This window comes from Pagrus major, chromosome 14 (assembly GCF_040436345.1).
Source record: "Pagrus major chromosome 14, Pma_NU_1.0".
In the NCBI taxonomy this organism is placed as follows: domain Eukaryota; kingdom Metazoa; phylum Chordata; class Actinopteri; order Spariformes; family Sparidae; genus Pagrus; species Pagrus major.
Genome location: NC_133228.1, coordinates 5943939 through 5970439, shown reverse-complemented (window position 1 = coordinate 5970439; position 26501 = coordinate 5943939). Strand labels below are relative to the sequence as shown.

At 38.6% G+C, this 26501-nt stretch overlaps 1 protein-coding gene across 1 annotated transcript; it reads left to right on the top strand.

Moving 5' to 3' along the window:
• Positions 1–2703: 2703 nt before the first annotated feature.
• LOC141008075 (chloride anion exchanger-like) lies at positions 2704–25643 on the top strand. Its single transcript, XM_073480271.1, has 21 exons — positions 2704–2895; positions 9683–9859; positions 11613–11752; positions 14423–14533; positions 14616–14776; positions 16798–16962; positions 17046–17198; positions 17475–17557; positions 17828–17975; positions 18081–18194; positions 19658–19735; positions 19818–19913; positions 20063–20169; positions 20976–21045; positions 22336–22428; positions 22564–22659; positions 22955–23182; positions 23274–23328; positions 24741–24886; positions 25021–25080; positions 25229–25643. Exons 2-21 carry the CDS (start codon positions 9729–9731, stop codon positions 25253–25255), a joined length of 2262 nt encoding a protein of 753 aa, XP_073336372.1. The 5' UTR covers positions 2704–2895; positions 9683–9728; the 3' UTR covers positions 25256–25643.
• Positions 25644–26501: the final 858 nt, after the last annotated feature.

Below are 26501 nucleotides of genomic sequence, written 5' to 3'. Positions count from 1 at the left end.
TTAATTCACAATTTTTTAAACAAAACAACTAAAAATTATTGGAATAAGTAAACGAGACAGTGGGAAATACACTTTGTTGTCGGGGGTAAGGTGAGAAGATTGACACCACTCTCATATATGTTCGTTCTATATGAAGCCGGAGGCAAAAGATAGTTTGCTAAGTTAGCAGCAGTTAGCCTAGGTTTGTCCAAAGTTACCAAAAGCATGTTCGTCAGTAGGCAAACTAATTCACAAGCAAAAAGTGTTCCTTTGCTCGATGAAATACACTCAGAGCTTTTGCTGCTAAAGCCTCACTTGGTGTGCGTTTGGAAATTGAAACAAGTCATTTTGCGGGGCTTAAGACATTAAAAAAATGTATCAACCATTTCACAGATGTTTCTTTCACAACATACAATGTTTGGCCACTACAGAAACTGGTTTCAAAGCCTGGCAGTCTTCCGTGGGGCTGGGCTGAAACGGCAGTGCTAGCTAAATGTAGCAATGGAATTAACTTAAATAATGCAACACACATGAGCAGAGAAGAGTGAGCTGGTTGTATGTGTAACGTTAGCTAACTAGCTAGTAGCCTGTGTCTCCAACACTTATCTTCATAGGCATAGTGTTAGAATGTCTCATTATCTGTTAGGCTACACTGTTAGCCTCCTCACTGTTAACAAGCTTGTATGCAAGACACGCTACATTTTGTGTTATAGGAAAAACATGTAATCCATTTTCTGACAGTTGTTAATTCGTACAGACGGCACACACCCCACTAATTTGAACAACCATGCATTTGAGTGTCAGATTGGTCTTGGTCTGTTATCATTGTTTTGGCTCATGTTAGCTTATGTTAGCAAATTCTTGAATAGATATTGCTGTGTAATTGACATTACTACTTGTGCCCCTGTTATGTATATATGTTAATGAGCAACTTAAAAAGGTGGTTTGACAGTAATAAATTATCATTACATTTAAGTAAAACAAAGATAATGTTGTTTGGAAATTGTGAATCACGTACAGGTTAAAAAAGATGGTGTGAATATTGAAAGAGTGTTTGTAAATACATTTCTAGGTGTGATGATAGACCACAAAATCTGCTAGAAACCTCTCATAAAACGTACAATCTAAACCGTCACGATGCATCTCAGTCATGCGTAAGGCACGGCATGTACTGGATCACACTAGGGTGAAACTGTGGAATGGCGTAAGCATGGAGCTAAAGCAATGTCCACGCATGATCCAGCCCTTAGAAAAGAAAAGGTACAAGGAGATGATTTTCACAAAGTACAGGGATGAGGGAGGGCTTTAAAAATCACTGGGTGTTTTCCTAGATGTATGCATGTGTTTGTGTGTATAAAATATAAATATGTGGTAATAACTTAACTTCCATAATAAGATATAGAAATGTGGTCAATGTATATATATTATGTATATTATATTATAGGTTATGTATGTATATTTGTATGTATGTGTGAGTGTATGTATGTATATGTATGTGTGTTCAGCACATATGTATATGCATATATAGGTGTGTATGTAAATACATTGATATATAATATGTTATATATTAAATGTACATATAGTATATAGTTAGATGGGAGCGTACAAAGGTACACAGGTTCAGGAATGGAAGTAAGTCGATTATGATTAATTACTGAGTTGTGGAGAAGGGGTAGGATTAATGAGTGTATACTTCTTCCTGCTTCTTTTCGGGCATGTCAATGCTTGTTAATGGAATATACTTTGTAACATGCTTTACATTTTATTACGCTTATTTGTTGAACTAATTTCACTTTTTCTTTTCTTTTCACATGTCTGAAATACATTTGCATTCATTCATTCATTCATTCATTCATATTTACTGTGTTTCACCATTCACTGTACAATTTCTATGTGTTTCTCTGTGTTTTTATAATATTTTTTTCAGTAATCATTAATGTATCATTGGGAAATCCTTTGTATTTGCTGAAATGTGCGCTTGCATAATCACAAATTTCAGTTTTTTGCACGTTCAGCAGTGTGTTCAACTGACTAAAACATTAGCTGTTCACTGGAAGCTCTCACTACAGTTCTTTCCAGGAAAGTTCTTGGAAATTTCTAACAAATTATTCATCTTTACAGATCTGTGGCACAAAGTCATCTTATCTTACTTTAAAGCAAGATAAATGTAATTGAAAAACTGAGGTGGTTAAAGGTCTACTCTGACTTTTAGGGAGATTGCTCACTGGATTATAAAACAATGATAATGATTAAACATTAATTTCACAACGTGTCTCCTTGCTGTGTTGCGTCATCAAAGATGTAGCTGTTTTATAGCTGCACAAAGATTCTGTATAGCTTCTGGATTTCTTTCATAGACATTTCTCTATAATCCACCTTGACACTTGACTAGATTACAAATTTTGGACCATAATTCTTCAACAAAATTCTGTGGGTTTGCGGTTACCATTTTGGATAAAAACCTTAAAATAACCCTACTATACTTCTTTACTGTCATTATTGATTTTGGCCCATGTGAACCTGTAAACTTTGTACCCCTTGTTGGTATTCATTCCTGGTTGGAAAGCTCTGAAGGTCCCGGACATCAACATTGTTTCACTAACAATGTTTACTCTGTCCTTGACCATGATTGCTACAACCACTGTGAGAGGACACTGCCTGGCTAGAAACATTAGTCACGTAAGCAAACATGCTCACATACACAACTTTTTCTCCCCACACACCAACCCCAAGCGAAGGCCCTTTAAATGTACACCCCAGCAGTCTGTGGTCCCATTTTGAATACTCATTTTGGTGTAAACAGATTTTTTTGTAGTTAGTCAGCAAAGATATAAAGTCTAGAGGAGGAGAAGTATTAGAGCAACAACTTTAAAGACACTTGAGCCTGATCATGAGCTGAGTGACCTGTCTGCATCAGTAAGTGGCATTTCAACTACTCAGTATTTACACTTTCTCTAAATCTTCATGTGAACCTGAATCTGTTGGATCAGAGCGTTTTGGTTGAAAATACTATGAATTTTTAGGGCACTATAGTGAGTTTGATGAGTTTGTTTCCAGAGCCAGAATCTGCTGCTGATTTTATTATCAGTCCGATGTCATTAATCTTTAAATGCTTGTGTTATATTTGTACACAGTCGGCATTATCTTCACCTGTGGTTGTCATATTTATTGCCTGTGATGGGTTTAAAGTCTGTGTCATAAAAAACACCTTTCATGTGACAAGTCTCACACTTCTCTGCTTTATATCATATCTCTCTCAACTTTTCCATCTGTCTAAACTATCTTGAATGTGTGATAGTTTCATCCACGTGTCAGAAAAGTAATAAGTGGTGTTAATACTCATAAATCAAATCTGATTAGGTTTTACTGTATCTTGTAATGTCTCTCAATATGATCTGTATCATAAATTACACCAACTGTTTAGTACTATCAGAAAAGGTACGATGGGGCTACACGTGGCACAAAACTGTCAATAGTCCCACATTTTGACACGTCACAGCAGGACAAGCAGCGGTGTAATTCAATGATGGCTGGATTCCATTTAGCTGCATCAGTTTCAGGGTACTGGTATGTTTGGTGCAGGCCCTCTATCAAACTTTCATGGCGTACAGGGACACTTCAATCGAACAAAACCATAATTAATTTTATGATACCTGTGCTTTTCCTTCTGTGAAGAAAGTCTTTTACAGCATCTACATGCACTGACAATCACATTTTTAAACAAAGGTTTAAACATACATTTATTTAATTTATTTATATGGCCCAAACTGGCACTGCTGTAACATTAAGATGGATTTATACTTTAGTGTTAATGAGTTACTCTGTATCTATGATTGTACATCATTAGGCTACACCGGTGCTGAGGTGCGCCTCCTAAAATATGTTATTACACATTGTGTATTTAGTCTTGCAGTGGTGCTATCAATGAGTTAGATCCAGTGGGGATCTAATGGTGTCAAGTTTAAGCCAGCTTTAATCCTTTGTAAAGTTTGGGCTGGCTACACCAGCTGTACTATATTAAAGATAGGTTGTGCACCAACATTGAGTGAATAACAATGAACTGTTAATTAATTGTCTAGAGTGGATTAATATTAACTCGCACATTTTAGCATTGAGAGTTCAGATAAGAAAGAGTGAAAAAACACATAACAAATCAAATGTAAACTGCATGAGATTACATTTCTACAAATAGACATTGTTTAACTTTTTATGTGTTTTAAGAATACATAATACCGAATTATCTGTTGCTGGCTAATGTTAGCGCTACATACAATAAAGAGACAATCTTAAAATACATGCTCCACAAATAAACAATGGACGTACTCACTGATGCACAATTCAAGATAATTCACTGTCATTGTGCTGAGATTTGTCACAAGCCTGATCAGAAGTAAATGTTGACTGCAAATTGTAATGGCTTTAAAATAATGACTATCAGATTTAGATTGATTGCACATAAATCTCACTTTAACTATGCTATTCTGTCTGCCACTGTGAACAAAAATGAAGGCTGACTAGCAATCCAGCCATGTTGGCAGCCTGGCACCACATCAATCTGCTTCCACGTCCCCATTATGAGCTAAATGAATGAATAAAGTCAGGCTTTGGCCTGTGTTGTTGCGACAGTGGCGCCAACAATAATACCACTTGGAAACGATAGGGGGGCGGAAGTTGTCTGTTTCCACTTTAATAAAAAACCTTTCCTGTGGTTCCCTGATGAAGAGCTTTTAAGCTTGACATCTTTTATTTCACTTTCATCGGTGAAATGCACTTTGGTTCTCAGTAAAGAGCATAAAAGTTATAAAGCTGATTGTATTTTGACAAGTAGACTCTTTATATGGCATTTTTTTAGAGAGTTACACCAGTAATTTTGTGTTGCACTTCCATATTCCACTTCCACACTTGGAAGACGCACATCAATATATGAACAGTTCAAAAACCCAGAATCCTACATTTCTCAAAATGCAACTCAAAAGTGTATTTCTTCAGACTGCCCCTGCCTGGTGAAAGCCCACATCTTTTAAACTCCATGTCCCAGTCTATAATGTGGCTTTTCTATCAAAAATGTGTAATACCTAAGCCTTGTACAGACTTTGGAAGGCTGTACCCTACACAGTCATGACTGTTACTCCAGCCATTATGACTGTTACAGTGTTGCAAAGCCAGCACATCCCTCTGTCTGTCTCGTCACATCCTGTTCACACCAGCAGGACAGTCCAGGACATTCTGTGCGCTGCAGTTGCAACTTGTGTCTGTCCTTGGCATTTGCTATGTCTTTTGGGGGGTTTATTGCCGTTTCTTTTGTAATATTCTCTCCTGCCTGATAAGCATAGGGCACAAATGTACTAGGAGAATCATACCTGATGATCCACTGATGCACACATTTCTTTGTTATATCAGGTCTGCAAACTCAGTCATAAATCAACTAGATGTTTTCCTCTGGCATTAAACACAACAGGTACAGTAAAGGATATTTGGGGCTGACGAAGAGTAATTTAAGTGCAACAAACAGCAGGGCAACGGCCATTTTACTCTCCACGGATGGCCCCTTCATACTGGCTCCAAAATCAGGTCAAACCCCATAAGAGCCCATGTTAAAATACCAAACTTTACAGCAGAAACTGGTATGAAAAATGGTTTTGGTCTCTATAGCCAGTGTCGGGCAAGTTACTTTCAAAATGCAATATATTACATACTACTAGTTACCTTCATTTTAAAGTAATATGTTACATTACAATATTACTGTCTGCGTAGAGTAATATACTACTTATTAAACTACTTTTTAGTTACTTTCGACAAAAAGCCCAAATAATCTATAAAGAACAATTAAATAGCCTAGATCTTTTTAAATAAATGAATGGCCTTGGACACAGGGACGAGCAGGCAGACAAAGGATCACAGTCTGATATATTATGAGATAGGAATAAATATTTTTAATTGTAGGCTTAGTCATATGAAACACAATAGACCTATACCTTCTATAATGAAGCCTATAATGACGTGACAAGACAAACATCTCTATGCCTTTTTATTTTAGTCCACAGAACAAGGAATGCATGTTCATATGTGATCCAAGAATGTAAATTAGAGCGCACTCAGAGGATTAGGCTTCATCATTAGGCTCATTTCAGTCACACAGAGACTGAACAAAGAACTTACAGGCTCGGCTGTATTAAACACACAGAGCCTTTATTAATATGGTCATGTTGGTGTGGAGGGGTTCTTAGAAAAACAACAAAAAACGCTTCACTTCGGTCGGTAACATGGATTGTAACGCATTACATGACATAACTGTAGTAATATATTACTGAAATATTGTTAGTAACGAGTTATATTACTCCGTTCCCGCTAAAAGAGATATATTTCTTTACAGTTACAAAAGTAGTAGTGAGTAGTTAGGCAGAGCCAGGCACTGCCAAGATGCCGCTGGCTGGAACCACCACCACGGATTCAGATCACCTGTGCCCAGGGTGGGGAGACTGACTCCTGATTGAGGAGTGGAAGCAGCTCGGGGCATTCCCCTCCCAGACAATCATGGTGTGATGACACCCTTTTTGTAAAGGCTTAAAAAAGGTGGGAAACTGCACACCGGTGGCTCTCACCCTCATGCTCAATCTGTCCCTGACCTATTCTGAATCTGTCCCTGAATCACTGAGAACCTCATTCCCCCTTAGATTGCCAGCCTGAAACTCTGGTCTCTTTAGGCCCCTATTGTGTCTTCTTGGCTGCCCACATCATTCTAGTGAGGAATCTGGGTTTATTCGGGAAATCCTTGAAACCCAAGCCCCAATAAACCTTCAGTTTGACATTTTATTTCCCTGGGGCTTGTAGGAGGCATTTGTTTGTTATACCCAGAAGAGGCATTTGTTTATTGATTTATTGTCCAAGAAGCAGACATTGGGCATTTTCCCCTAAATTTACATGTTTTTTTTAAAATATTTTTATGTAGGTTGGGCTGGCCTGTAAGCATTTTTCTGCCAGGAGCGCCGCACACTGAGCTACACAGCAGCTCTTCAGAAACCAGTTTTATACAGTCTGCTGATATTCACATCAACCTCAGCTGTACTTTGATTCTAGTGCTAAGTAGCACATGTTTGCTTGCTTAATTATGATGGTGAACATAGTCCATATAACACTTGCTATTTCATTACCAAGATGTTAGAAATGTCACTGTGACCATGTTAGCATGCTGACGTTGGCATTTAGCTCAAAGCTTTGCTGTGCCTAAGTAGGCTAGCCGAAAGTCTCGAGAGGAACCAGCTGGGCCCTATACTCTTCTAGTAGTATAATCTTGTTTGTTTGACTGTAAGAAACTTTCTGTCCTTTGGAAGCTGCTGGTTTGGTGGTCAGTGATTGTCAAATAATACAACTGTCCGTTTAACCAGTGTCGAAGACAGACTGGCTTCCAAACAATACTACAGAGAGGATGCTCTCATTGTGAAATTACATCCATCAACCCCTCATATAAATGTGGTTGGCTAACTCTACATCAACGGTTGGCTAACTTTTGATGTATTGCTAAGCTACTACTGTAGGCAGCAAGCCAGGTGGCTCATGTGCTGACAAGATAGAATGCATACCAAGTGGAAAGTCGCTGGCCTTGGTGTTATCAACAGCAGATCATTGTTCCAGCAGTCCTCAGTTATCAATCATTGTGAGGTCATTTATTACCAACCATGGGGTGACAGAACAAAGGCTGGCCGATACTTGATCACAGCCATACAATCAGATCACACCAGTTTATTTGAGTAATTTGTACGAGCTGGGAGTTACTGTTCCAATGAGTAAGCTCCAGTGGATTCACAGCAAGGCACTATCACTGCCAGGTTGAAAACATATAGAGTGTGTCCATTAAACCTCATGAAACTGGAGCCTGGATTTTCACAAAGAGATGTATTCCACATCATGAGTCCACAAACACACACACACACAAACACGTCAATATTGCTAACAGGGCACTAAATTTCTCCACTGTCGAAGAGGGGACCTCTGTTTCTGGTCATTTTGAAAAAACAATATAGAATAGAATAGAAAGGCTTCTTTTAAGGTCTTTTACTGTAATATTACATCAAATGTGATCTTTTCATTCTTTTAAAGAAATTGCCAAGAGGGGACTTGCATCCTTCAGCAACATCCACCTATCATAGAGAACACACGCACACACACACACACACACACACACACACAAACACACACATTTCCCATAAACCTGGCCTGAACTGTGTTTGGTCCTCTACAAACGGTGGGAGCAGGCATTTCTTCCACTTAATTCTGAGTGGACACTTCGATAATATTCAACGAAACCAGTGAGCAACAGACCCCCCGTCACGCTACACACACACACAAACACACACACACTTCACGCTCCTCCAGTTTCTGCTCTTTCTTATCAGTTTGGTTGGTGTTGGCTTAAATTTGAAAGAAAACTTCCTTCCCATAAGCTCTCTGTTCCGTCTTCTTTGTTGAGGAAAAACATTAGAGGTCAGTTGAGCTTTGAGTAGATGACTCATGTTAACCTGTTTAATTTTAATACTACGGTTCAGGAATCTTATTATCAGAATAACTGGGTCTTATCACACGCTGGATAAATACATTTTGGACTGAATTCAGCAGTTTTCTCTTCATACAATCTTGGTTGCTGCAACACACTGACTATTTTTACCCTTGAAGTGCACGACAGAGCACTGCAGCCAACCTTAAGCAGCGTTTCCCATCCTGAAAAGCTACTTGATTTCCACTTCATAACAATGACCCGTCCTGTCCTGTCCTGTCTGTCCCGTCCACATCCTCCCTATCCTGCCCAATCGGTACAATATCTTCCCAACGTTCTTCTGGGGGCGGAAAGCCTCCGCTGAAAGTTGCGGGTTACAGATATCAGTAAGAACAATGGTCAAGGATAAGGCAGGCGTCCAGCAGTTGTGCGAAACACACAACTGTTGGACATAATTGCTGTTAATAATTACAGTCGTGATAAGCGGCAGAGGTGGCATTTATTGATGGCAAAGTCGTCTGAGCTCCCAGTTGATCTCCAGGAGCCGGAGGAGGAGGAAGACAGAGTGGACAGTTTGGATTTGAGACAGATTAGGACGCTGTCAGGTATGTGGGACCAGCTGCTGTACATTTCAGGAGGATATGAGAATTAAAAGAAAATGGTAACGCATTATAATAACTATCATTAATAGATGGTAACTGTATAGTTAATCAATAGTTGCAAGTGATGTTTGTAAAAATTTAAATTGCTTGAAAAATGGTTTATAAAGCATTTCATTGTTTGTTAGTAGTAAACTAACTATTAACTAATGTTTAATTATCTATACATTTACATTTATTAATGATGGTTATATAAAGTGTTAGCGAAAATATTCCTTTCTTAAGCTTTTGTGTGTGAAATCTCTAAACATTGGAGGATCTTCATAACCAGCTGGAATGTTAGAGGTGCTGATAAAATCTTGGAAAGGTCAGGGAGACATTTCAATGGTAAAATTCACAACAAGCCTCCCCGGTGTTAATCTGTGTCTAAAGCTCAAATACAGTCCGAAAAATGTCCCCCTCCAGGACATTGCAGGTCCTGACCTGGCCCGTGTGCTCTGCCTGTATTTGAGGGTCTGGACCTTTGTTGTTTGAGGTTAATGTTCTTTGATGAGTGATGTTCAAAGGCAAGACAGGATCCTCTTCCTAACCTAATGTGATTAATGGATCTCAGAACCACATAGAGACGAAGCAGCAGTCCTCCAGGCAGCAGAGGCGAGATGATGCGACCGGGAGCTCAGCAGTATGTGGTGGCCAGGCCGCTGTACTCGGAGGAGTCCTTCGCCGAGGAGCACGAGAAGGTCTATAGGCAGCGCAAGACCATGCTGGATCACGTCAAGCAGTACTTCACGTAAGGAACATGCAATGTGTTTTGGCTTTTGTTTCTTTTTGTTTATAACGTAATCATTGCACAACTAATCCTTGAAGTCTGTCTTTCATTGATGTTAAGATGATAAAGTTAAAGGTGAGGGTGAGAAAAGTTGAGCTTTTAGTTAAAATGAGTCTTTTCTGATTCTTCTACAACTATACTGACTACTGGTTTAACTTCAAGCATAACATACAATATATGCAAAACACATATCCACAACTTTTAATATAGTATCATAGTCTTGGCTTTGTTATATTTTTACTCAGTTTTTACACTTTAAATTTACATTTCAAGTGTTGAAAAGTTAAAACTTTGCGTCTTGCTCCACTTACTTTAGTATAAAAAATAATAGTATCACTGTAAAACAAATCATACAGGAATTAAGTGAATTCAACTACTCTTCTCTCATTAACTTAATGTAAATATACAAGTTTTGTTTATTTCAAGATAATTACACTCACAGTTTGTATTTTCTGACAGCTTCAGAACTTATAAACACGAGATCTTCTAACTTGAAGTCTTTTGACCTGAAATGAGTTAAATTAATATACTGTAAAGAGTTCAATCAAGTCATTAAAATACGTTTCTAAAGAGACATGATCAGATATTAGCAGACATCCAGCATCCAGGTTTGAAGAAAGAAATGTGTGATAGAAACTTTATGTGTGTCTGTCATACATTTTAGAATTGTCATGGTTGTTTGTTCTCATAATAATGAAAACACTGTGAACCATAATGAAGGCTTCTGTTGAATTCAGTGTCTACCCCGTACACTTATGAACCTATATATTCATTACCTAGGAACCACCTAACATGTTATTGTGGTACCAATGTCAATACAATGTACTGTAATACAAAACAGCTGCAGCTGTTATTTTTGTAAAAAAAAAAGAAGAACTGACTCTTCAAACAGAGGAAATGTGAACGAAAAACGGAATTGTAATTTTTCAGTGTGGTTGAACAATTGTTGATTCAACTTAACATCTTCAGGTTATTGAACAGCATTTTCTCGAGTTATGTTAACTAAATAATTGGTTTCACACACAAACAAAGGAGAAACTTAAATATTTAAGGCAGCAGCTTAACTTTGATTTTTAAGTTGTTTACAGTGATAAGATCCAGTCCTGTATATTAAACACAGCATGTCATTTCTGTTCCTGTAAAGTAAAAGAACCAAAGAAATCCAGCACACTGTCAATCACATGTATTCACTTTACCTATAACATTTTGATCTTCTTATTTGATATAGACATGGAGGTAATTTAAGTCTGTTGTGCAAATCTGTTGTGCAAGAATTTCTTATATAAAAACAAATACACAATTAATTCTGCAACAGTAGCAGAAAGTTGAAAAAGTGGTTAATTTTTAATCTGCTCTCAACTAAAAGATGCTTCACTTGAGCCTAGTCCTTCCTCTAGATTTCCTCTTCTTCACACTCACCAATATTCAGCCTTTTATTTGTGTTTCTTATAGCTTTGGTGGATTTAGTTGTCTGTACAAATGTGTTATCTATACACTTACATAGTACTTGGTGATACTTTAAGTGTGTACCCCCTTTACCCTGTCTCTGACTTACATATGGACAGATGGGTACAAGAAATATCCTAAAGCATCCTGAGTACTACTACTGCAATTACTCTCATTTTAACATCTTTTAAATATTTTATCAGCTAAACATACCTACAGTAGAGCTGTTCCTTCCATCGCTTCATAAATTTAAATTGTGTTATTGCAGATGTGATGCCAAACGAGCCAAGAATGCAGCGCTCTCCTTTCTGCCAGTCATCGGCTGGATCAGAATCTACAGGCTCAAAGAGTGGCTGCTCAGTGACATCGTGTCTGGTGTCAGCACTGGACTGGTAGCTGTCCTTCAAGGTAAACTGTCTTTCTTTTTACAGTGTACAGTAAAGTGAACATTTCATTTAATTTTCAAAACAAACATAATAGAGGAATTTACCATTTCCTCATGTCTCCTCAGGCAAATATGGAAAACAAGAGGTACAAATTCTATCTAATAGAATTTGACACCACAAGTCACATTTTGACAAAACCTGCATGAATGATGCATTTTAGTGTCAGAAAGATCTAAAAGGTGTGTTATTTGTAACTCCACCTGCATACTAAACTCATTTTTAAGTACATTTACTCAAGTACTGTGTATGGGTACAATTTTGAGATACTTGAGGGCTTCTATTTTCTGCTAATTTACACTTCCACTCTTCTACATTTTTGGAGGCAAATATTGTATTTTTTCTCTAATAAATATGCCTGATAACTTTAGTTACTATAGTTACTTTGCAGATGCATGCTGCATCAGAGTCAGTGTAGCATATTTTTGAATATTTTATAGGCAGTCGTATAAAAAACCTGATTACATCCATCGACCCATAGTATACAGTATATCCATACCAAAGTAACATTTTAGCTTGATATCTTTACTTTTACTTAAGTATGACTTTGGGTACTTTTACAACACTGTCCCAAACAGCAGAGGCCCAGACTTTGATTACCAGTACCAGTACTAGTACAAGTGGGTGTGTTCACAGATGTAATACCATTTTCTCATCCTCCTTTTTATTGGTCAGGGTAGTGTAATTGTCTTTCCATTTATTATGAGGTCATTGTTAAACTCACCTTTGGCTCCTGTTAAAATCTTGTGTCACAGAGGTCTGCAGCCCTCCAAAGACTAACAGCAGCTCTGGTCATTTTCCAACCTGCTTAATGAATAAACTGGATTTGATTTGATTTAATCACTGTTTTTAAAAAGTACCCAAAATACATTCTGGAGTAAAAGTAAAGATATTATGCTTACATATGACTTTTGTCAAAGTGAAAGCCACCCATACAAATAGTACTTAGACAAAAGTCTTAAAGTATCTGATATTACATGTACTTAAGTATCAAAAGTAATTTTTTGGCAAGAAATGTACTTAAATATATCCAAAGTACAAGTAAAAATATGGCTGATTATCAGATCCAATATTCATCATTTTTGCTTTAAATTTGAGTTAACTAGTAACTAAAGTGATCAAATAAATGTAGTGGAGTGAAAAGTACAATATTTGCCTCCAAAAATGTAGTGGAGAGGAGGTATAAAGTAACAGAACATGGAAATACTCAGGTAAAGTGAAGTGATCAGAAAATACAGATTTCAATAAAACCTTACAGAGAAAAGATGCATTTTCACACTCTTATGCTGTGTAGAAACACACTAACAGGCCAGAGTGAGAATTAACGATGACACTTCAGTAGCCTCATTCCCATTTCATGACCTAACTGAAGGGAGAAGATAAGTGTGTCTTCAATCACAGTGTTATCGGTAGAAAGAACATTCCTCACGTGGGAGATGAGTCATGTTACTGATTTGCCTGAAGGCTTCCTATATTATTCATAGCTTTTGATGAGTTTTATAGACAAGCAGTGTTTTTACTTCTGAACAAAGATTAGCCGCTGTAGAGCTCACCTGTGCCTCTGAACATGGGCTGTAACAAATAAATCTGGTAAAAATGTGTCAGACATTTCTTTCATTAAATCTTAAAATCATATTAGTTTTTATTTATATAGCCTAAAATCACAATCACATTGCCTCAGTGGGCTTTACAATGTGTGCAGTGAAAAACTTAGACTGACAGACATGTAAAAGATGTTGTGTGTACAGAAACAGAACAACAAAATCACAGTTTACAAATTTCATTGACAGAATGTCCAATACAAGTAAATTATATAAAATATATGTGAAGAGTGTGGATCTAGGAGCACGGCTGAGCAGCTCGGTGCCCGAGCCACACGGCCTCCACTCTACTGGTAACCTGGAAGACGGCAGGCCACACGAGATACTTAGCAAAGAAAATGAAACAAGAATGTAAAAAGATACATTTTACAACATGATAACTGATAACATAAGATAACCTTAGTCAGCCCCACCTCTGCTATCTCAGTTGGTTAGAATGATAATATGACTTTCTTCAGGAGGAGGTCACAGTAATTATACACACAAACCGACGCTTTTATTTTACTAAAACAATGAGTTTAATATTTGACTTTAGTATTTTAATCACATGTATATTTTCCAGCTGATGTTATTACATGATTTCAATATGTCACATATTTTTGATCATGTTGAGTCAGTATGAATACATTTATTATTACATATAAACCACTACATAAACATGATGTGTTTTTCAAGTGTTTATTATCCAAGTATTATAAATAAAGTAATTATTTCAAATGTATTCTGTCTCATAAATCCCACATCAAGTTGATACAAAATAACTCAACATGATAGAAAAAAGTTTTAGGTAAATAGTTGTTTGGTTTTTGTTTTTTTTCTAGTGCAGATTTGTCATTTCTATTTGATCATTTTGGTCCTATATAATGTAGTAATCGCAGTAGTAGTTTTCATTTTTGTAGTTCTCAGTCAAGCTTTAAAGAGATTTTAAAGAGAGGATCCTCAGTATAAAATGTAGTCTGTTTTATCCGTGAAGTGAAGGAAACATGAGCATTATACTGTAAATCTGTATAACGTGCATGGTCTTGTGTTTTCAGGTCTGGCCTACTGTCTGCTGGCCTCTCTGCCACCCTGGTACGGACTCTTCTCCGCCTTCTTCCCTGTCGTCATTTACTTTTTCCTGGGCACCTCTCGACACATCTCAGTGGGTAAGGCCAGTGTACACAGTGTGTTGTGAATGTGTGTGTTTGTATCCGTGTCCTTAAATGCTCTCTCCCCCCCTCTCTGAAGGTCCGTTCCCAGTCTTGTGTCTGATGATCGGCTCAGTGGTCACCAGGCTGGTCCCAGACGAGGGTCCGGCAGCCAACATCACGGCGTTTGAAGGCCTCAGTAAAGATGATCAGAGAGTGTTGGTGGCTTCTTCTGTGACCTTCCTCGCTGGTATCATGCAGGTGAAACACACTCACCACAACCACTCAGATTGCCCCAGGCTTCAACAGCTAATAAACACTGTTGCGGCAAATGACTTTTATCCTCTCAGCATAAAAATAAAAAGTCTTCTCGTTTGTGTTGTGGTGGTAGGGAAACACAGGGGCTAGGAAATGCTCCTGTGACAGGAAAACCCAGCTTCAAAGCCCTGTTTCAGCAGGCATCTGGTCTGTTTCAATGTCCTTGAGGAAGACGAGAACAATTTGTGCAGATTTTGCAGACAGCCATCTTCAGTCATCTTTTCATAACCACACGCGAGAGCAGAAGACGAAAAGTGCTAATGAAGTTTAACTTCTCAAAGACCCTTCATAAATGGTCTGATCTGAGTTTCCAGGCACCATGTGGAGTAGCTGTTGAGCCCAATACTGATTTATAATCTCAATTCAAAAATACCAATCCTTTACTGAAATTAAGCAGCTGTCACTTAGTGTGTCCTGCTTAAATGAAGAGTTTGAAGCTGCTTACAGTAGTCACAGTTATAAAATGTTAGGTCATCAACCCGTGTCTCTCCTCTTCCTGCTCATGCAGTAAAAGGGAAGAGAAATTTTCTGGTATCCCTGCCCACTTTATCTAATGAGGGCAGAGAACACAATAACAAGGCAGTGCTGTCTGCTTCTTCATATGTTATTCATGGATTTTGAAGTGTGCTTTACAGACACGCAGTGTTTTTACTTCTGCACAAAGCCAAGCACAAAATTAGCTGCTGTAAATCTCACTTGTGCCTCTGATACACGAGTTATTGCAAAAAATCTGGTAAATATGTGTATCAGAAGCAGACGTGCCTTTTGTAAACTCTTAACTGATTACTGATAACATATTATAACCTTTAAGTCAGCTCCTCCTCCAACATCTGAGTTGTTTAGCATGATAGTGTGCTATCTTTATGAGGTCACAGTTATTATACACACAAACCAAAGCTCTAAAAATGTGTTTGAACTAAGTGACATTAGACAGCCATCTTCAGTCATCTTTTCAAAACCACATGCAAGAACAATTTGCATGATCCTGCTATGTTAAAGGACTCATTAAGTTTAACTTCTAAAAGACCGTTCATAACCTCAATTCAAAATAACAATCCTTTACTGAAATCAAGCAGCTAGCTGTCTTACTTAATGTGTCCTGCTTAAATGAAGAGTTTAAAGCTGCTGTAAGTGATGTATTTTTATCAAAATATGTGTTCAGTATATTCCTGTGCATGTAGTAAAGGAGAAAATACATGTTCTGGTATCTCTGCACACTTTATCTAATCAGGAAAGGAACTCCATAAAGAGGTGGTCCTGTCCATTTTTCTAGTGGTCACGAGAGAGGAGGGAAGAGGTTTCTGACTGCAGAACGGACGGAAAAAATGATGACAACGCTTACAGCAGCTTTAACATTTTCGATATTATGTTTACAAAATGTAGTTTTCTTTTCTCTTCATTTGTGGTGCCCTTTGGTCCTTTGCCACACTAAGTGACACAGAGACCATCTACACTGCACAGAGATGCTTCAAATTCAGTTGGGACACACTTAGAGAGTAAATCACCCAAAATATTTCATAAAACAAATGAACATATTTAAGTTGACATCACCAAAAAACTTAAGGAGGATGTTGGGATTTGTGTATCAGCAGAGAAAAAGTAAGAACTGTCAGAAAGACTGATGGCTACACCGTACACCCCATTGAATATGAATAGAAGGCAGGTGATCACCACACAGCTGGTGAATGAGCCAGTGATTGTAAAGCAGGAAAAATGACACGGCTGTCTACCAATCAACTAGTAAGTAAAGTAAATTTGTATGCCGTACAAACATGACAGTTGGAAGGCATCACTTTGCGGTACACTCCTCCCTGTAGTTTTAGCACATCTGAATCTGAATCTCCTCCACATCCACATGTGTTGTTACTGTACCCTGACCTCTGACCTCTCTGTGCGTGGAGGGACAATACCGTGGGTTTCATACACAATCACATCCTCATCATGATCTCTCTTTTCTCCTCCAGCTGGCAATGGGTGTCCTGCAGGTTGGCTTTGTTGTCATGTACCTGTCTGACACTCTGGTGTCCGGCTTCACCACCGCAGCTGCCGTCCACATCCTGGTGTCCCAGCTCAAGTTTGTGTTGGGACTGGTAGTCCCAGGCATCAGTGGACCACTCGCTATTATATATGTAAGTACACAACGGTTTAAAGCTTTCAGTCAGCGACTGTGGGTCTTTTCATCTATTAGACCTGACGTTTTTGTCTCTTTCAGACCCTGGAGATCATCTTCAATAAAATAACCTCCAGCAATGTGTGTGACATTGTGATCTCCCTGGTGATCATGGTGGTGGTGTTCATCGTGAAGGAGCTGAATGACAGATTCAAATCCAAGCTGCCAGTACCAATACCCATAGAGGTTATCATGGTGAGGAACATTGTGCAACACAATCCTTATCAATGTTTCCAAAGCTTGTCCCAAATATAAATGATGATAACACATGTTTTGGTTGTGACTTTTTATGACTGTGCTGAACCGGAGTGCCGTCAATATCAATCGATTTATGGGATCATTAAAAGATAGCATTCATGTCAATCCAAAGAAACAGCTAGCAATCTACAAAGCAGGAGTTAATAACTATCTGTCATTGTGAAATTGATTCTGTGAGTCACACTTCTGTCCTTTGTGACATCTCTTCTCCAGACCATCATTGCATGTGGAGTTTCATACGCATTTGACTTCAGGACGAGATTTGGCATTGATGTCGTCGGCCATATTCCAAAAGGGTAAGACATATAGTGGAAAGTAAGGAACTTAGTATGATATGTGCATAGTTAACATCTATGATAAATGAAAACCTGTCAATACTTAAAAGTGTAATCAACAAAATATAGAGTTGTGTAGTCCATAACACTCACAACACACTTGTCTTTGTATAGAATATGATGGCCCATAACCAAAATGTATAATGCTATCTCAGGTAGAATTTAAATTGAAGTTTCTATGTTAAATATTCCTGAGATGTTTCAACATAACACACCAATATCTGTTCTCAGGTACGAGCCCCCGATGGCCCCAAACCTGCACATCTTCCAGGAGACAGCAGTGGAAGCGTTTCCCATGGCCATAGTGGGCTTCGCTGTTGCCTTCTCCGTGGCAAAAGTCTACTCTGTAAAACACGATTACACCATCGATGGAAACCAGGTATGGAACGGTGCACTAAGATTTACATGAAGTTAAAGCTGCTGTACAGGTTTAATCAGGATTTATGGTAAATACTAAGACGTGTTCTCTCTGACCCGACTGTAGGAGCTGATTGCTTTTGGAGTCAGCAACATCTTTGGAGCTTCCTTCAAGTCCTTCGCTGCGAGTACAGCTCTTTCCAGGAGTGCAGTGCAGGAGAGCACAGGGGGCAAGACTCAGGTTAACTAATATTATATGTTTTTTAATATGTATTCAAATAAGTGTTAATCCTTAACTTAATTCTCACCCTAGAAGTGGTGAGTTTAAGCCAGGTAGGAGACCGTCAAGGGTACCGTAAGAGTGAGACATAAAACAGTGCCATGTTGTATTGAATTACCAGTGGTAAAATATAACTAAGTACGTTTACTCAAGTATAGTATTAGTAGAAGAGTTCAACATTTTGGTCAGCTTAGCTTAGCCCTGGACACAGAGAGAAACAGCTCACCTGTAAAACCACAACGTGTTGTTTTTACACTTTCATTTTGTACAGCTTAACCAACACGATACAACGTGTTGACTAGAGCAGGGCCAGGGTCGAGCCAAGTACAAGTCTCCATTTTCTTCATTTATACTTTAAATTGGAATATTTATTCCATTTATCAGCTCTACAGATGTACATTTCACATAAATGTGTCACAAGTTTAGAAAATACAGCGCATTTTTATAGATTCAAATATCTAACACTACATCAAGTAGTAAAATATTAAGAGATACCATTTGAATGTTCTTACAGTTTAACTCTTGAAGGGGCCATTTTGCTGCATAAATACTTCTACTGTGACACTTTGAGCACATTTTGCAAATACAAATTTAATTTTTAAGCGTTCTGTATTAAAATGTATTAAAACGACTTGTACTTTGTTACAAAGTTTGTTGAGTTGTGTACTTACATCATCATAAATGTTTCCAACAAAGTTCATTAAGTTAGTAAGTTACTTACGTCTTTTGTTTTGATTGACAGACCCCTTGCAGCAGACATTAAATACTGTGCATTTCAGTGAGTTTGACTGCAGAATTTTTGCATTAATTTTATTTAATTATTGTCTGAATTTTCCAAGAAGTCTAATTTGAAGTGATTAATGATCACATACAGGTCTAATGTTCATAGAATGATAGAAATTCCTAAAACCATAGTGCTCCGTGAAAGAAACAAACCTTAAAGTGTTTTCCAACATTTAAAAATTATTTTAAGGCCTTAAAAATTGTTCTTGAGACTAGAGTACAGACAAATAATTGAAGTCACACTGTGGGACCAATAAAAACTCTAATCAACATCGACCTCTAGTGTTTGGGGAAGGGGGATGATATTCCTCTACCAAGTTACACAGTGGGATATCAGATGAACTATAACTTGGGTTAAAGAGACTGAAAATTGCTCAAGGTAACAAGGCTATCAATCTGAAAGCTTTTCCTGCCTGAGTTTTTAACACTTCAGTTTTGTTACATGATTCTTTACGTCGATATAGTGAAATAAAACAGACTTTTATTTTGAAGCATTATAAAGTGGGGTCAACACGTTGCAGCAAAGGGAGCAAACTGTGTCTTGTACAGTTATATATACCTATATATACCTTACTTCAGTTAAGACATGTGGCACCATGCCTCATCTCTGTAATTAAACATACCTGTTCTGTCCTTCTCAGGTAGCGGGGTTACTGTCAGCTATCATAGTGATGATCGTCACATTGGCCATTGGATTCCTACTAGATCCCCTCCCAAAGGTAAACCTCAATCTCCACCAACGTACAAGTCTTTGGAATCTGGACAGGCTGAAATCTGACCTCTGACCCATTATTTCAACAGTCTGTGCTGGGTGCCGTGGTCATCGTCAACCTGAAGGGCATGCTAATGCAGTTTAAAGACATCCCATACCTGTGGAGGAGGGACAGACCCGACTGTGTAAGTTCTCACACACTAAGAGTAGTTCTGAAGAAAGTTTAATAAGCCAGAAATCTCTTTATTTGAAGACATTTTAATGGTCTTTTTTTATTATTCTACTAAAAGATTACATAATAATAACTCTTCTGTTTCGTACCACCTTTGTCCAGGTGGTGTGGTTGGGTACCTGCATTGCATCCATCTTGCTGGGGCTGGATCTTGGATTGGCTGCAGGTCTCGGTGTGGAGCTGATCAGTGTTGTCCTCAGGGCTCAGTTGTAAGTACCTGGCCACCAATTCTTTACTTTTTCTGCACACAATAATCACTCACTATTTTCCTTTTGTCTTAGCTTGTAAATTTCTTTCAAGTCTTGGCAGCATGCTGTTTTCCTTTTGGTAAATGGAAAGTCTGAACTGTTTCCAGAACTGCTGAACTCCTTAGTGCCCCAATATATAGCCATGCTAGCAGTGAGGCTTTTTGGATAGCTGACTTTTCTTTTTTTTGGTATAGTTTGGTATAGACACCATTGGTACAGTAGTTTGGTTTATGACCAAATACTATGGCAACTAATGATATTCCCATGTGTCTGAGCTGTAACTTGTGGTTAGTGCTAATCAGCAAATGTCAGCATGCTAACATCCTAATGTAAATTGGTGAACATAGTAGATATTACCTGCTAAGCATCCGCCTATCAGTTGTGTTGACATTGCGCATGTTAGCACGCTGACATTAGCATTTCGCTCAAAGCACCTCTGGGCCTGATGCTGCCAGGCGACGGTAAAATGGATGCAAAAAGACTCCCTGCTCATTAACATTAACTTTGTATTTCAATGCCATGTGGAGAAAAAACATTATACGACAATATTACAGTTGATTATCTTGACATGCACTGAAAAATTACAACTTCCATGGCCTGATTTCTGAAAACATCAGCAAACACGTCACAACTCGTGAACTTAGAGCTTCAGGAAATGTAGAGTCTATTAGGTGGGCATTCATATGGACTCCTCATGAACCAAAAACCACAACCCCATTTGAAGGCAGCATTGTTTCAGAAATGTTTATTTGTATTTATTTTTTCAGCCCTCGCTGCAGTGTGCTGGCCAATATCAAAGGAACTGAGATCTACAAAGACAGAAAGGACTATATTGATGTAAGTTGACGTGTGCTCTATCAAATGTCTACTGCAACTTATATTGATGATATCTGAAGATACCACTCCAATACTTGTTTATGCAGGTTGCCTTAGCATAAAGACAGGAAACCAAAGGTTAAAAAATCCACTTACCAGCACTTAACTTTCTTATTAATTACAGCTTAATTAAAACTTTATTGTTTGTTTATTCTGAAACTGTTAAGCACATAACCCCACGTAACTTATTGTCATTTCAACACACTCTCATCGCAGGTTGTCAGATACCTACACCACTTTGTCCCTTCTGTGTCTCATACAGACGCAAAAGGTGCCTTCAGTGTCTGTGTGGGAGGCCCAAAGCTTTCCCCTCAGTTTCAAGGCCTAACACAAGATACACTTGAAATGGCAGGTTTAGACACAGAAACTACGTGGTTAGGTTTGGTTTCATACAGTACACACACCCAGGTCTTTTGAGAGAAGAATCTGCGTGACCTATCACTCAAGTCTGACTTCTGACTATCTTGGGTACTTTGTAGCTCCGTATACTACATCAGGCCGAGCAGATGCTCTGTTCGTCTCATATTGCTGCTGTTGGGACTACACTGGAGTTAGTTTAAAGACTGGTGCTTTACATACAAGGTTCCTTCTGCATCTGTATGAGACACCTAAGGACGTGACACACGTGACACAACATGTGTTGCTACTCACGCCTTGAGAATGAGACCAGGCTGGTGATTTTTACACTTTCATTTGAACAGACAAAAAAAACGAGATGTAAAAATATGTTAATCAGCAAGCTTTAAAGGTGCTGGTAGGGTTAGGAACTATGTAAGGTAAGGTTGTTTTTTTTACAGTCAGATCAGATCAGTTTCCCCTGTTTCCAGTCTTTGTGGTAAGCTAAGCTAACCAGCTACATATTTAATGGAAAGATATTGGAGTGGTATAAATCTTGTCATATAACTCTCCTTCAAAGAATTTAATGTATGGTATTGTTTTGAGAAGGGGTTCCAAAACTAGTATATATAGTGCACCAGGCTCCTTGAGTAATTCCCATCTGCTCTTGAGTGTCAGGAGTTGTTTTATTTTACTGTTATTTCACTCATTTGGAGTGAGCTGAAGGATGGGTTTCCGTGCTGAAAGTTTAATTTCACCTGTCTTTATAGTTCTTATGGGAACCAGAGCGGTGATAGGAATGCTTCCTGCTTCCTCGTCCTCTGTTTTATGTTTGCATCTCGCTTTCAAGAGTCTAGTTATAGTTTACCATGATTTTGGGTCTAACCTGGGTATAATTGTCGTGACTCTCTCCAGATATATGAGCCAGAGGGAGTGAAGATGTTCAGGATACCATCTCCAATCTTCTTTGCCAACATTGAGTTCTTCAGGAGCAAGCTGGTGGAAGCTGTAAGTACAACTGTGGCACAGTGTGTCATTCAATGGAAAATACCATTAAGGGTATAATCAAATCATCTAAATGGAAAATATTGCTTTACAAATCTTTAATTTTGACCTCATTCCGTTTCTGAAATGTCTTCTCAGGTTGGATTTAACCCGTTGAGAGTGTTGAGGAAGAGGAATAAAGCACTGAGGATGATCCGGAAACTGCTAAAGAAGGGAGACCTGCAGTGGACATCAGTAAGTAGTAACTTTGACCTCACTCAGCTGCTACAACAACAACAACATCACGCTCTCATTTTTATGGCAACTTTCACACTGCCATAAAAGTCTGAGTCACTCAACTCTGAGTCACTGTTGTCTCTTCTTGTTTTGGTTTGATAATTCTATTCAGGTCAGTACTAAATCATTAACATTAATATCATTTTAATACCATACTTGAAAGTGACTCAATTATGAAAACTGATACACTGAAGCTGATTCTTTAGTTAAAAACTCACAGGAAATATATTAACAGTATTTTTTACGTTTACAGAAAGGCTTCGTGAACACATCATTTCAACCCATCAAGGAGTCAGAGGATGAGAGCAACATGGAGGAGCTGGACCAGCCGACTGACTTCAAAGACCTTCCCGTCCGGATCGACTGGAACGGCGAGCTTCCTGCCAACATCACTGTCCCCAGAGTGGACCTCCACAGCCTGGTCCTGGACTTTGCTGCTGTCTCCTTCCTGGACATCTCCGCTCTGAAGGGACTCAAAATGGTGAGTGTTTCCCTCACAGCAGCAACAGAAGATGTTATCTTTACTAATGCTGTTTTTTTTTCTTTAATCATCTTTAACTTTTTTTATGCAGGCGCTGAGAGAGCTGATCCGGGTTGAAGTTGAAGTCTACATTGTGGCTTGTGATCGTAAGTATGAATCTGCAGTTTTTAAAGACATAATATGAAGCATTTCTGCATTAAAATGTCTATTTAACAGTTAGATCTAAATTTAATTTGAATGGTGTACTTACAATGTGTCAAATCTGTGATGTTGTTCAAGGTAACAGTGTCTTTTATTTGGTCGTCTGTCACTATAAGTTCTGGAGAGAGTTAGGGCGCACTCACACTCACAGTTGCCCCGTACCGTGCCAAAGCATGATGGTCTCTCCTCCTCAGTCTCCTGCTGGCCTGCACTCACATTGCTCAGGCAACCGGGCCTGAGCACGGTTACGTCTTGTACATATGATAATGATAGTTGATGAAGGTTCTCAGTCATCCAGGTCATGGTAAATGTAGGTGCTGTATCATAGGCAACTGGACTTGTTTCAGTTTCCTTGTCTGGCCGGTTGGATCAACGACCCACAAGTGGCCCTAACGACTCTGAAACTAAGAGGTCACACGTGTCCTTAACGACTCTGTAAGGACACTCTCACACAGAGTTTAAAAGCCTGCAACTCCCCTCCAGTTAGCTAGAACTGAAGAAGCCTCTTGGATGAGAGGTGAAACGTCTTCAAGAAACTGAAACATGTCCAATTGCCTACGATACAGCAGCTAGATTTACACATGATTATACTTCATGTCCACTTTGCGCACCCATGCTTGTGCTCGTGCATGAGCAACCGTACCATGCCGAAGCGCACCTCTTCTAATCATGCCAGGGCCAAGGAAGTGTACCGTGCTTGAGCACCGTATAGAGCGCTCACACTAGTCAAACAAACTGGACTTTGGGGGTCAAATGTGCTTGGGCACGTTACAGATTGCCTAGTGTGAGTGCTCCCTCAGAGAGTGAGGAAGGATGTCAGTGAATGAGACTAAACTTAACATGAATGAAACTAGATTTGATTAGCAATGTTGGATGTTTAACAATGAAGATAACAACTCCCATGATCCCACGCTACTGATGTCTTTTGTCTTGACTGAGAGACCCTGAGTGACAGAAGTTACATACTGTGTGTTTATGTCCTGACACACTCCGACAGGCCTGTCTTTGTACCTGGAGGATGCCTGCCAGTGCCAAAGGAAATCTCTCTTGCCCTTTCAGGACCTTTGTTCTCCTCTTCTTTAGAGTGGTGCTGCATGACCTTATCACATTCTGCATTGTGATTAAATTGAAGATGCTAAACACATCACATAGTGTCGTTGCACTTCTGAGAACTGAAAAGGTTCCACACATGTTCGCATATGACGATCACAGGCGGAAGGAAAAGTAGTTCCTAACAAACTATATCAGTATTTCTGTATCAAAGTACACACCACTGCTTAATTAAGATTGTTTGTCTCCAACCCTTCATATACCTCTGCATAAAGTAATTTGACCAACTTCTTCTCCTCACCTGTAGCTTATATCCTGGAGAAGCTGCATGACTGCTGCTTCTTTGATGATGAAGTTCAGCCATCAATGTTCTTCCTGACGCTGCATGACGCCATGCTGCACATCCTTGAGAAACATCCAGAGTCTACAGAGAAGAAATTTGAGAATGACAAGGTAAAAAAGGCCAGGCTTACAACTTTTACCTGGTGAAACATGACACAATATTTGGAGGCTTCCATCTGAATACATTCGATATGTTAGTGCTGTGAATATGTACAGAATACTTAACTGTTCATGTTGTTCTGCAGATTATAACAACAGTCACAGTGCACCACCCTGGAGGCAATTTGAGGAGCAGGGACAGAAATGTATGTAACTGTTTTTTATTTGTGAGCTACATCTCCTTTCTATTATCTGTGTAGGTTACGTTTTGTCTTTTGTGAAATCACATTTTTAATGGCGCCACATGCTTCTGAGATGAAACTGACTGAAACACACCTCCTTCTGCTCCCACAGGCTCCAGATCCAGAAACCAAGTTCTAACTTGATGTTGATTTCTGGGAGAAAACACCAAAAAGACCAAAGACAAAAAAAGAGTTAATGTTTTACAGATCACGCTGTACAATACACTGATGGAAGGAATAATGAGACTTTATACATCTGACAATCAAAGTTTACATATACAGTGTTTGCTGTAATGTAAGAAAGCAAATTTCATGCTATTGTTGTTTTTTATACTGTATATAGTGAATTTGTAGAAATGTAGATGCAATATATTTTACAGGTTGTATAGTTGTTATTATTATTATGAGAGTGAATGGTTTGGCACACTGTTCTCAAAGTAATGTTCTCTGTTTGAGACCAAAGCAATGTGAAAAAGACTGAATGTGCTGTGGCTGAAATGTTGAAATAAATATTTTATCACTCTAAATATTGAATAATGAAGTGCTTCATCAAAATATTCAGAAAACAAATTTCCTTAAACTTTGTTTGGTTGGTACACTCATATTTATTAAAGGAAGCTGTTGCACCTTATTTGATGTCAGGATGTCAAGCTTCACTGCTGCTTTTTTACTCAGTTTTTTTTTTTTTTTTTAAACTGTGTGAAACAACTGGTTGTGTCCCCTTTCATGTGATTTCACACTGATAATGATTGAATGAGTCCACATTTCTCTTCATTGATAAAATATGCTGCCGGGGAAAGGAGAAAATATGTGTTGCTCCCTCGATAATCTTTAAAGGAGGTATATATAAGAATTGGCCACCTGAGGAAGAATTATCATGGACTGTGTATACAAACACAGCCTCAGAGGCCGACAGAGGCCAGTTTGAAGACAGGGAATACAGTACAAAGGTAGTTTTCTTGCTGGGTTTGGTTCCTGCCTGCCCTGTGGCTGACCCCACCATAATCCCTGCTCAGGTTTCCAGAGGTGGGCGCTGACTGATGCCCAACCACCCTTTCACTCCTCTCCCCCTATGTGCATCTCCTGTCCCTTCCTGAAGCCGCTGTGTCCTGTTTGGTGCTGCTTCAGGGCTAACAGTAATAATATTTAATCTCTTAAAATACAATTCTGACATTAAGCTCCTTTAATGCAAACATGTCAAATTGAAACTGCTCACTGAAACTAAAATAACCTCAATATTTTACTATGCCTCTCATCCAGAAACACATCTTGAAGGTGAGAAAAAAATAAATATATAACGGCATATAAACACAATGAATCATAAGTATGCTTGTGTTAATGATTGAACAGAGTTAAGACATAACGGACATTGTGATGACATTGAT